This window comes from Castanea sativa, chromosome 11, assembly GCF_040712315.1.
Source record: "Castanea sativa cultivar Marrone di Chiusa Pesio chromosome 11, ASM4071231v1".
NCBI classification, from domain to species: Eukaryota; Viridiplantae; Streptophyta; class Magnoliopsida; order Fagales; family Fagaceae; genus Castanea; species Castanea sativa.
In genome coordinates, this window is record NC_134023.1 from 61,869,666 (window position 1) to 61,881,470 (window position 11,805).

The 11,805-nt window shown below is 33.1% G+C and overlaps 1 protein-coding gene across 14 annotated transcripts; it reads left to right on the top strand.

Annotated features, from left to right (window-relative positions):
• Window positions 1-4,001: 4,001 nt before the first annotated feature.
• On the top strand, window positions 4,002-11,805 carry LOC142615219 (putative disease resistance RPP13-like protein 1). 14 transcript variants are annotated; one of them, XM_075787927.1, is made up of 9 exons: window positions 4,002-7,770; window positions 8,171-8,461; window positions 9,042-9,296; window positions 9,416-10,236; window positions 10,432-10,542; window positions 10,623-10,857; window positions 10,954-11,165; window positions 11,412-11,536; window positions 11,709-11,805. In XM_075787927.1, the coding sequence occupies exon 1, from the start codon at window positions 4,258-4,260 to the stop codon at window positions 7,735-7,737; it is 3,480 nt and encodes a 1,159-aa protein (XP_075644042.1). In that variant the 5' UTR covers window positions 4,002-4,257; the 3' UTR covers window positions 7,738-7,770; window positions 8,171-8,461; window positions 9,042-9,296; window positions 9,416-10,236; window positions 10,432-10,542; window positions 10,623-10,857; window positions 10,954-11,165; window positions 11,412-11,536; window positions 11,709-11,805. The 14 variants fall into 14 exon arrangements, with proteins under 14 accessions (XP_075644042.1, XP_075644046.1, XP_075644041.1 ...); XM_075787931.1 differs by having other exon boundaries at window positions 10,432-10,537; XM_075787926.1 differs by having other exon boundaries at window positions 9,416-9,801; window positions 11,705-11,805.

An 11,805-nucleotide genomic window follows, 5' to 3' on the forward strand; every position in this document is an offset into this window, starting at 1 on the left:
AATTTGTTTAGATAATATACATGGATAGGTATAAATTAACAGTTGCAATGACCACAATTCTCACTAAAAAAATTATCATGGCTACATATTGAAAAAATCAAAACATTAGATTGCACGTTCTTTATATTTTAATACATATGTCAATTTTTTTGCCAATCAAAATTTTTTTACTATTCCATAAATTTATTTTTTATAGATAATTTTATACTACAAAAATTTGAAATTTAAACATTTAATTGATAACATAATTATTAGTTTTTGATCTTCTGAAAAGATATAAGTATAAAGAATATAAGAAGAAAATATTATCTAACAGTTGATTTGATTAAAGGACAACAACTATAGAGTAGTAAACAATATGAGTCAGCGTTCCCTCTCATTAAGGATCTTTGTCTCATGCATTAAACCTAAGGCCCCCTCTTAGAAAAAGGGGAAAAAGATATTACTTGGACTAAATTATCATATTCACATTATTCCTCAAACAATAGTTAGATTAAACTAGAGTCAAACTCTTGAGTCCTAAACGTATTATTCTTCCTAAGCAAATATCCTTTAATGGCCTTTGCAACAGATAATAAGGGGACTTCATCGATTTAATTAGATGTGCTAGTACTTTTCATGTTAGTGTGTTCGTAGTACAGCTTATCAAAATTATTTACCTCATTATAATTTTCATTAATTTTCATTATAATCATTCATTATAATTTTCATTAATTTGTTCACAATCCTTGATGTTGTGATGGATGTTGTGATGTAGTATCTATAATCATTCATGTAAAAATGTTTACCCCAATCATAATTTAGCATGTCATGAGCTATTAAAAAAAAAATTTATTGTGGCTAAGCATTACTGTTGCTAGTCAACAAAATAATTAGTTAATTACACTGGCCTACAAAGTTGAATTATAAATCAAATTCCCTTTTTCAAAAGTAAACACTCAAAGAGGGAAAGGAAAATGCCTTACACTTGGTTAAAGGTAAATCCTTCGTCTTTTTCTTGTCCTTATTTATTTATTTTTACTATTGCTAGTCGGCAATATAATTCACTTGGCAATTCCATAATGTTTAAAAACGGATCTTAACTTATTTAGGTTATCAACTGGGGTTTGTGATAATTTAAAAAAAAAAAAAAAAAAAAAATATATATATATATATATATATATATATATATATATATATATATATATGGTTCAAAAATGAAAAAGGGGTAGAATTAATGAATGTACACGAGCTGTGGTGACGTAAGTTAAAGGTATTGTTAATGGCTACTTTAAGGACAATTGTTAACCAATCATTTTAAGAAAATATTCAAATAATTTTTATGAAAAATAAAAAAACTATAAAAATATTAATTACTTTTTTCTTTGTCTATTAATTTTTTTTTTAATTGATTTGTGATCAACAATTACAGGCATCCGTTCACCTTTCAAAAGTAAACACTAGCGTCTTTTTTTCTTCTTTTGCAGGTACAGCTCCCTTCTGCTAAAGAAAGAGGCATTTCTAATGTCAAATTTTCAATTATTGTGCATCCTGGAAAAGGCGCAATGACCATGTTTGGGATCCACCACTACCTGTTATTATTCATTCATCCCATTCAAATCAATTCAATGGTTCACATTTGGTTCACATTTGATTCACATTATATGCAATAAATTTACTTATATAAACTTTTTCTTTAGGCCATATAAAATATAATTTTTTTATTACAATCAGATGAGTTTCCACCAAAACTTATAAATACAAATTTAAAAAAGATAAAATGAAATGAAACTTTTTTTTTTTCATTTTTGTGAAAGGGAAAGGGGTTTTAAAGTTTCAAATTTCAATGAAGAATTCATCACCGTAACTAATTATTCAATTATATATTTAAAAATAAATTTATATTGGAGAAAAATGACATTTATTTATATGTGTTAAATGAGTTAAGTCGTGTCAAAACAAGTCAATATATCTTCATAAGGATAATGAATCGGGTCATTTGGGGCAATTGCGGGTCAAGCAACACAGTACAAAATTGATTCAATTATTACTTGTTAAAGCGAATCAACTTAAGCCTGAGGGTGCACATGATGTGATAGTGGATGTTGATGAATATGCTTTTGATCAGTCTTCCATGGTGCATGAAGACAAACAATTTGCTAAAGTGGAGAAAGTGGATACCATGGTGCATCCTAGGGTTCAAGGCAAGATTGTGGTGATTTTACACATTGATTTTGTCATCTTAGAAGAATTTAATGATGAAATGGAATGTAAAATTTCACTATTCTTCGTGCTCCCAAAGGTGGTTCCTATATTGAGGCAAAAATTGCAGGCTAGAATTTTGATCATTCTCCATTTTAAAACTTGAGGTCAAGTTTACTCCATCTAGAGGAGTAAGATGTAGGATACCAAAATTTTTTGTTTTAATTTGCAATTAATTTTGTTTTTGAATTTGGTTATCATTGTTGACGGTTATTAGGGATTTGATTAGATGTTTTCCCGATATATATATATATATATATATATATATATATATATATATTAATAGGTAAATCTGAGAGAAAATCCAATTAGATATCAAATTAGAATTCAATTAGAGTTTAATTTTGCATCGTGTGTCCCATCTAATCTAAGTTTTTAAAATTTGAGTTAAGTTAATTAATTCAATTTAAAAATTGAAATTCAATTAGAGTTTAATATTGCATCACATGTCTCATATAATGTAAGTTTTTTAATTTTTGTACCAAGTAAATTAATTCAATGTAGAAAACAAGGAGTTCAATATAAATATAGCATAAAAAACCAAATCATATATATATACCATGACTATATACAATCGATTACTAACTAGGTTATATATATATATATATATATATATATATATAACCTACGCTTAGAGAAAATTTAATTAGATTCAAAATTGAATTTTGCTTTTGTTAGCTTTCCATATAAATTAAATTATTTAGATTTTTAATGTTATTTTTTTCTCTGAACTAATGAGCATATTTTTTATACTGTTCTATTTAGATATTTTGTATGCTAAGATCTTGAATGTAACAAATTGTAATTGAGTTGAACGATTTTATGCACCTATTCACATTCAATTTAGGAGATACTATTTGATCAATTTATTCTTTTATTTTTGTGTTGTATTTAGTAAAATTTCACCAACAGTCATTGTGAATTGATATTGCATATGTAGTCTCCAATAGTAATTTTTAAAATAATATAATAATAGTAGTATAATGAGAAACTTAGCGTAGCTAATATCATGAAAATTGCCAAAAAAAAAAAAAAAAGCTACTTTAGTACCTTCAAATGTTTTGGTCAAACTAATATTTTATATGTTTTATAACCCAAGCTAACATCAATAGCGTTACTACAATTCATCACGGGTTACATCCTTGTTAGTATAATCCCTAAAACCTATTTAATTGGCATTTATTTAATCATGAAAAATGGATGAATTTGAATAAGATCAATTATTATGAGTTGAGATGTGTCTCTTACTTTGTTCCCTGTATTTGGTTGTGATGCCAACTGTCCTAAGGTGGTGATGCCTAGGGTTTGTAGTCAAATTCTTAGTAGTGTAGCATAGGGTTCAAAGGAAAATGCTTTACACCTAGCCTAAGGTAAAGTCTGTCTTTTCTTTATCTCTCTTTTTTATACTGTTGCCAGTCAACAAAATAATTCATTGGCCGACAAAGTTGAATCATAAAACAAATTCACTTTGTGAAAAGTAAACACAAGTGTCCATTTTTTCTTCTTTTGCAGGTACAACTCCCTTCTGCTAACATCTAAGTTGGTAAGTTTATTTGTTAAGTAAAATTTTTCAAATGTATAACTGTAATTCTGTATAATAAACCGACGAAAATAAACTCAATTAACAAGATAAATTCCTTCTCTCACCCACTTTTTCAGTATTTGGTGGGAGCCACCACAACTGATAGCACAGGTGCAAAAGAGCCATAAAATCTCAATTATTGTGCTTCCTGGAAAAACCGCAATGGCCATGTCTGGGATCCACCACTACGACGCGCAATTATTGATTCACCTAATTGAAATCAATTCAATGGTTCACCTTTGATTCACACTCAGTGGTAAACGACCTTTCTGCTACACGTCTTACAAGCAAAAGAGGAAGTATTTTGAGAGTTTCTGCAAAAACAAAAAACACTTTCACAGTTCACATTTCTCTCTCACTCTCTCTTGGTTCTCTTGTTTGCATTCTCTTGCCTTTGGTTTTTCACCACTCACGTCTTTTGCAAAGAAGAAAGCATGGCCGGGGCTTTGGTGGGTGGAGCATTTCTCTCTGCATTCCTTCAGGTGGCGTTTGAGAGACTGGCTTCTCGTGATTTTCGAGACTTTCTCAAGGGAAGGAAAGACATTGATGGATTGCTAAAAAAGTTGAAGATGTTGCTGAGGTCTGCTAATGTGGTGCTCGTTGATGCGGAGGACAACCAATATACAAACCCTGATGTGAAAGAGTGGCTGGCCGATCTTCAAGATGCTGTTTATGACGCGGATGACCTTCTAGATGAGATTGCCTTGCGGTGCAAGTTACAAGCTGAGTCTCAAACTGGCACTAGTGAGGTACGGAACTTCATCACTGCTTTTGTTGATTCATTTGACAAAGAAATACCATTTAAGCTAGAAAAGATTCTGGCAGACTTAGATAGTATAATAGATCAAATGGGTATTCTTAGTCTGAAAAAGGATATCGTTGGAGTAAAATTATCATCACCGCCCTCACAAACAAAAACTTCTTGCCCCGAAACATGTGATATGATTGGTAGAGATATGGATAAAGAAGAGATATTTAAGTTGTGGCAATTAGATGTTGCAAGTAAGATATGTGTTGTGCCCATAGTGGGTATGGGTGGGATCGGTAAATCAACACTTGCTCAGTTTGTATTCAATGACGAAAAAGTTAAAAAGAGTTTTGACCTCAAAGCATGGGTTTATGTTTCAGAAAATTTTGATAATCTTGAGATATTAAAAGCTATTTATGAGGGGATCAATGGTGCTGCTAGTAACGTTCAGTACCTGCAATCGTTGGAAATTGAAATTCAAAAGACTTTAAAAGGGAAGAAATTTTTTCTTGTTTTAGATGATGTTTGGAATGAAAATTATGGTGTTTGGGACAATTTCATTAAAGTTTTTAAATGTGAGGCACAAGAGGTTAAGATCATTGTTACTACACGAAGTGAAAAAGTTGCAAGAGTAGTCACGGATTCAACTCATTATTTTCTAAATGAACTCTCAAATGAGGATTGTATGAAAATATTTGTTCATTCTGCATTTGGAAATAGAAATCCCAATGAATTTACACACTTGTTGGAAATTGGTAAAGAGATTGTTAAAAAGTGTAGAGGCTTGCCGTTGGCTGCAAAAACACTTGGGGGTTCATTGCGTTCAAATTTTAATAAAAATGATTGGATTAAGATTTGGAAGTGTCATATTTGGGATTCACTAGATGCAAAAACTAATATCTTTCCAGCATTAAGACTGAGCTATCATTACATTCCTTCACATTTGAAGCGATGCTTTGCTTATTGCTCAATTTTCCCAAAAGATTATGAATTTGAAAAGGAGGAGTTGATCCTTTTGTGGATGGCAGAAGGTTTATTGCAGCAACCCAAAGAAGGTAGGCAAATAGAATTAGAAGAAATAGGTGAAGAATACTTTAATGATTTAGTATCAAGGTCATTTTTTCAACAATCAAGTATGTCTAAATCATGTTTCTTAATGCATGATCTTATCAATGACTTAGCAAAATCTATATGTGGGAAATCTTGTTTCAGATTGGGGGAGAGTAATGAGTCCAATGAAATAACAAAAGAGACACGTCATTTGTCATATTACAAAGATAGCTCTTATGACTCTAAGAAATTTGAGATCCCTTCAGAAGCTAAGGATGCTAAGGGTTTGCGAACCTTATTGGTAAAAAGCCACACACCAATTTGGTATCTTAAAGATAAAAACTTAGTGATGATAGATCTTAATTTGTTTCAGAATTTTAAGTGCTTACGAGTGTTATCATTGTATGGTGCATGCATAAAGGAGTTACCAATTACTGTTGATAACTTGATACATCTACGTTATTTAAACACTTGTAACACTGGGATCAAAGACTTGCCCGATTCATTATGTAACTTGTATCATTTGCAAACCTTGATATTGTCAAAGTACATCACCAAGTTGCCTACCAACATGAGTAAACTAATCAACTTGCGCTACCTAGATAATAGTGAAGCCAAAATGGAAGAGATGCCACCACACATGGATAAATTGAAAAATCTCAAAAAATTACTTGTTTTTGGTGTGGGCAAACATGATGATGGGTCCAGTATTAAAGAGTTGGGGGAGCTACAGCATCTTTCTGGAAAATTGTCTCTGTTGAACTTGGAAAACGTTCAATGCATTAATAAAGATACTACGGAGGTTATATTAAAGAATAAGCAAGATTTATCTGAGTTGAAGTTGGAATGGAAACGTGGTCATGGCGCTGAAGATTCAGAAAAGGAAAGAATTTTACTTGAGCAGTTGTGTCCTCATACAAACTTGAATTCTCTCACCATCACTAATTATGAGAGTACAAGCTTTCCAAAATGGTTAGGAGACTCGTCATTCTCTAAAATGGTGTCCATAAAGCTTCGTAATTGTGATAATTGCTTCTCCTTGCCTCCGCTTGGACAGCTACCTGACCTCAAGAGCCTTCAAATTGAATGTTTTGGAAAACTATCAAGTGTGGGCCCTGAGTTCTACGGGAATACGATTAACCCGTTCAGAGTCCTTGAGTGTTTATCATTTCAAAATATGCCAGAGTGGCAGGTGTGGGTCATATTTGAAGGTGAAATTTTCTCTCGTCTTCGAGAACTTTCTATTAATGATTGTCCCAAGCTAAGTGGGGGTCTGCCCGTTCAACTTCCCTCTTTGACCCTACTTGATATTAGTCGGTGTGAGCAGCTTGTTGCTTCGCTTCCTAACTCTCCTGCTCTCCATAAATTAGTATGCGTGGGGAAAATACAGATTCCAAGTGGTCATGACTATCAATCACTTAAAAGTGTTGTCATAACGAGTGGCAGTGATTCAATTTTGTCATTGCCACCAGAATTTGCTTCCCTGAGTTCCCTCACTCATTTGGAACTCTGTATGTGCCGTGATTTAGTTTCCTTTCCCAGCGGAGGACTGTGCTCTCCAAATTTGTCTGAGATTGTAATCCAACATTGCAGAAACTTAAAGTCACTGCCTGAAGGGATGAACACCCTCCTCCCATCTCTCGTGCGTTTGGAACTGCAATCGTGTCCAGAACTGGAATCGTTTCCCGAGGGAGGTTTGCCCTCCAGCTTAGAAAGTCTTACCATATGGCGGTGCGAGAAACTCATTTCCCGTCGCATGGAATTGGGATTGCAAGGTCTTCACTCTCTCAGAAGTTTCGCAATTTATGATCATTACAACGAATTGGAGTCCTTTCCAGAGGAGGCGTTGCTGCCTCCTAATCTTACCGATTTCACCATCGATTATTCACCAAATCTAAAATCGCTCAATGGTAAGGGGTTTCAACCCCTTACCTCTCTTAAAAACTTGAGGATTTGTGACTGCAAGAATCTCGACTGCTTACTAGAAGACGTTTTGCCTACCTCTCTTTGTGAGCTAGATATTTCTGGTTGCCCTTTGTTGGAAGAACGGTATGGAAACGAGAAAGGGGAGGGCCGAGTCAAGATCGCCCACATCCCCAGAATATACATAACTTGATTGAGCTACGAGTCGAAGAATGCTTCTGCCAAGGTACTAATTCTCATTTTTGTTAATTCCCATCAAGCTACAGTGAAAAGTTTAAATCTTTTTCACCAAAATCATTTTATTTCATCTAATTTTTTAATGCCAAGCTTTTAAGTATTATTTCTTTTTAAATTAATATATAGGTGAATATTTCATTAAAAACCCGAAAGTATGTTTATAAACACTTAATCATAAGCTCTATAGACCATATATTATAAACCACAGGTTTAGTTTTAGTTTTAGTGTGTTATTTAATTGTAAATTACAAAAAAAAAAAAACTCCCCAACATACAGAACTATATACATATATAAAGGAAGCATTAGATCATGCTACAGTTGAAATATTTGAACTAGGTGATTTTCAACATTGTTATATATGCTCATTTCATTGCCTTTTCTTTTGCAGTGTTACTTTTACTTGTAAATAACAAGTGTCTTACACACCCGCTGTCAATTTCATGCCACTGCTAGCTGCTGATCCTTCTGCATTGTGTATGAATTCCTAAATGTCAATTCTCCAAAAAAAAAAAAAAAAAAAAACCTCCAAAATATCTGATTAGTTTTCAAGTCACTGTAAAAGCTCATCCTTTACTCTCATTCTTGCCGGAGATGCTCTTGCCTCATTATACATTCACTACATTTCTACTATGGACTTCTGAAATGCAAGACAAAGACTTTTGTGAATGTTTAAGCTAAGGTAATTCTAAATTTCCAGCATATGTATTTGTTGATCAACACATTCATTTAAAAAGTTAAAAGCATTTTTTAACAATCAACAAACCGCAAACTACCAATCAATCTGTCTATTTAATTTCTTACATAATTTAATCAAATTATTTGATTAAAGTTTTAAAGGATAAAATAACAAACGGATAATGTATAGTAGTATATAAAAATAATTAATTGGTTTTATAATAATTTGTTCAAGGTATGTCATTTATGGTTATTAATGCCTTATCCTATGCTCTACAGACCATATATCATGATATTGATACCACAACTTTAGTATTAGATGTTTTAGTTAAAAAAAAAAAAATTTAATTTATAGAAAAACTTTACTGCAACCAGAAAAATGTTCAGATTTATCTATCTATATATATTCCAGACCAAAGTAAAGCTTTCTAGTAGTAAAAATATTTTTGGTACACCTATGTAAGAGATGCTGTTAGATGTTTTTCAACCAGAGGCTCTAGATCCCAAGATTATGCTACAGTTGACATATATTTTTTGAACTAGATGATTTTCAACATGCTCATTCATTGCCTTTTGTTTTGCAGGGTCACATTTACTTGTAAATAACACGTGCCTCACACATCTGCTGTCAAGGTTATGCCACTGCTAGCGCTGCTGGTCCTTTTGCATTGTATATAAATTTCTAAATCTCTGATATGTTTTCAAGTCACTGTGAAATCTCATCCTTTTCTTAATTAAAGAATCATTTACTCTCATTCTTGCTGGGGCTGCTCTTGCCTCATTATACTTTCACTGCGTTTCTACTGTTCAGTTTGAAGTGCAAGACAAATACTTATCAGGTAACGCAATTTTTCCAGCATATGTATTTGATGAATAATACATTTGTTTTATAAGTTTAGAGTATTTTAAGAAATATTGGGATTTGACTTGGCCAGTTTGGCATGCTGTTTAATCTCAGGTAAACTATGTGGCAGTTGATAGCTAGTGCTGCTTCTTTACCTTTTAACAGCCGCTGAATCACACTGATCAAGTGTGGAGAGGGACTTACTCAGGCTTTCTCTTTGGAATTGGTGGTAGATGGGAATATGTGACGTCCCCTCCTGACGATAGGTTGCTGCATTTGGTTCTTTTTTTCTTCCTAACTTGAAAGAGCTCAAAAGGTTCAGCCAGAATATGACTTCTCTTGCTGTCCTCACCTGTTGGGGCTACCATTACTACCAAGAATTTTAAATGCCCTATTGTGTGACAATGGTGCCAGAGGCAGAGGGGGGAAAGCTGGCCCAAAGATTGCTGAGATTCTTGTTCCATGACAGATCAAGTCCAGAGATGCCCTGTGATTGTTAGGTTTGTTCAACTGAATTGTGTTTGTTGTTATAAACTTTGAACCAATCATCATAAATGCTTTTTAAGTCTTTGTCAACTCTGCAAAGTTTTAAGCCTCTGACAAATGCATAAGGGACAATTGCTTCAAATCATCCCATTGATGAATACAATGATTATAAACCTACCAAATGAATCTCTTGCGATCAATATTTTCGAAGAGCTAAATTTACATTCAGTGAGCTGCAATTATGTATGTCCTGCCAGCATGTTCTGTTTTCTTCAAGTTTGGACTGCCCTATGTACTGTATTGTAATGAAGAATAATGTAGAGAATGGTGCCTCATAGCTCCAATTCCAGCTCCTAGATTTTGAAAGAAAAGATATCATTTAGGAGTTTTATAGGATATCAAGTGTGATTGTGAGTTCATGACACCTTGAGAACTTGATCGTCTTCCATGTGAGTTTGTTTGGATGTCTTCCAAATATTCCTAACTTCATACTTTTTTTGGAACTTTTCCATTGCTCTCCATTATTCAGCTTATCCACTAATTCTTTTCCTTGTACCTGTGTGTGCCCAATTATACATTTATTGAATTAACTTGTTGTCATTGTACATGTATTTCCTTTGTTGATGAAATGATACCAAAAAAAGAAGCGAAAAAAGTGTCGCAAGATTGATCACAAACCCTGCATACGTATAAATGACTGAGTCATTTTGGGAGCTAAAAGTCCAATTTAACCCAAGCTGCTGTTTTACAGTTAGGTACATTTCGTTCAATTTTATATAAATATAAGTTAATTTATTGATAAATATATATGAAAAAGTGTTACTACTTGATGAAGGGCTGGCTGAAGAACGGTGTCATAAGCTGTTTCTGCCTTGAGATCAAGCACTTTTTAGGTGTTGTCCTTTGTTGAAGGAATGGTTCCATTAAGAAGGGCAAAGAATGATGCAAGAACGCCCATTTTCTTCAGCATATTAATTGATGATGAAGTGATCATGCGGTTGAAAGTGTAGAAAGAGTCGTCATTTGCTGTTTTCTTCATTCACTTGGCATCATTTAAATGTTAGAGTCAGGTACATAAAGGTTCTACTAAAGCCATCTAGTTCTCAAATTGATTTAGTACCTTCTTTTATTGGATAGTTTAACTGATGTTAATTTTGATGAATCAGAACACTTTCCAGCTTCCTTCCTTCACTATTTTGGATAATCAAATTTAACTGACGTGAGTAGGTATGAAAGGCTGAAACAAGAACAAGCCCATACGAAATCAGGAAGTGGTCGGCAATTCTTCTGCTTTATTATGTGTGCTTCTATTAGATAATTCTTCCCCAGGAAAAGTGACTGATATGTTGCATATATGCAGAAAGTTCATTTATTATAGGTATTATATGTAAAACTTATATTTCTAAAACTATCCTTTGCAATGATGATTTTGGCTGACAGATTAAGCATCTGCGTGAATCAATAATCTTTTTTTTTTTGGGTCAATTTTGTCACTTTCTCAGCTTGCTACCAGCATTTTTCTATTTAACTTTTTTCCTTTCATTAATATTTTAATTTATTTTCAAGGCTGCTGCACAATTCTACCTGGTTTTCCATCTGACTTGTATTTCTTTGGTGCTTCCAGCAATAATATGCTATAAATAGCCCTGTGCGATTCAAGCTTGTGATATGAAAACTATTACCTTGCTTTCAAAATCCAGGGTGACATCAGGCAACCAACTCAAACTTTCTCTGCAACCAACACTTTTCGTAAGCACTCAAACCTCTTTCTTCGAGATTTGTACAAATGGTTTACTTCCGTTTATTTTTTTTTGTTTTTTTGTTTTCAAGATTTATTCTCAAAGTTTTCTAAGCTTCTATTGTTACTGGTGCCTGGAGGTTGGCCCTAAGAGCATTTATTGTATTCTTTTGATCAAGACAGGACTTCCAAGAGCAATGGAGAAAATAACCAATGGTGGTCAGCATTGTCAGCATTGAAATTTGATTAAAAGGAAATCCTTTCCTTCAGAAAAAAAAAA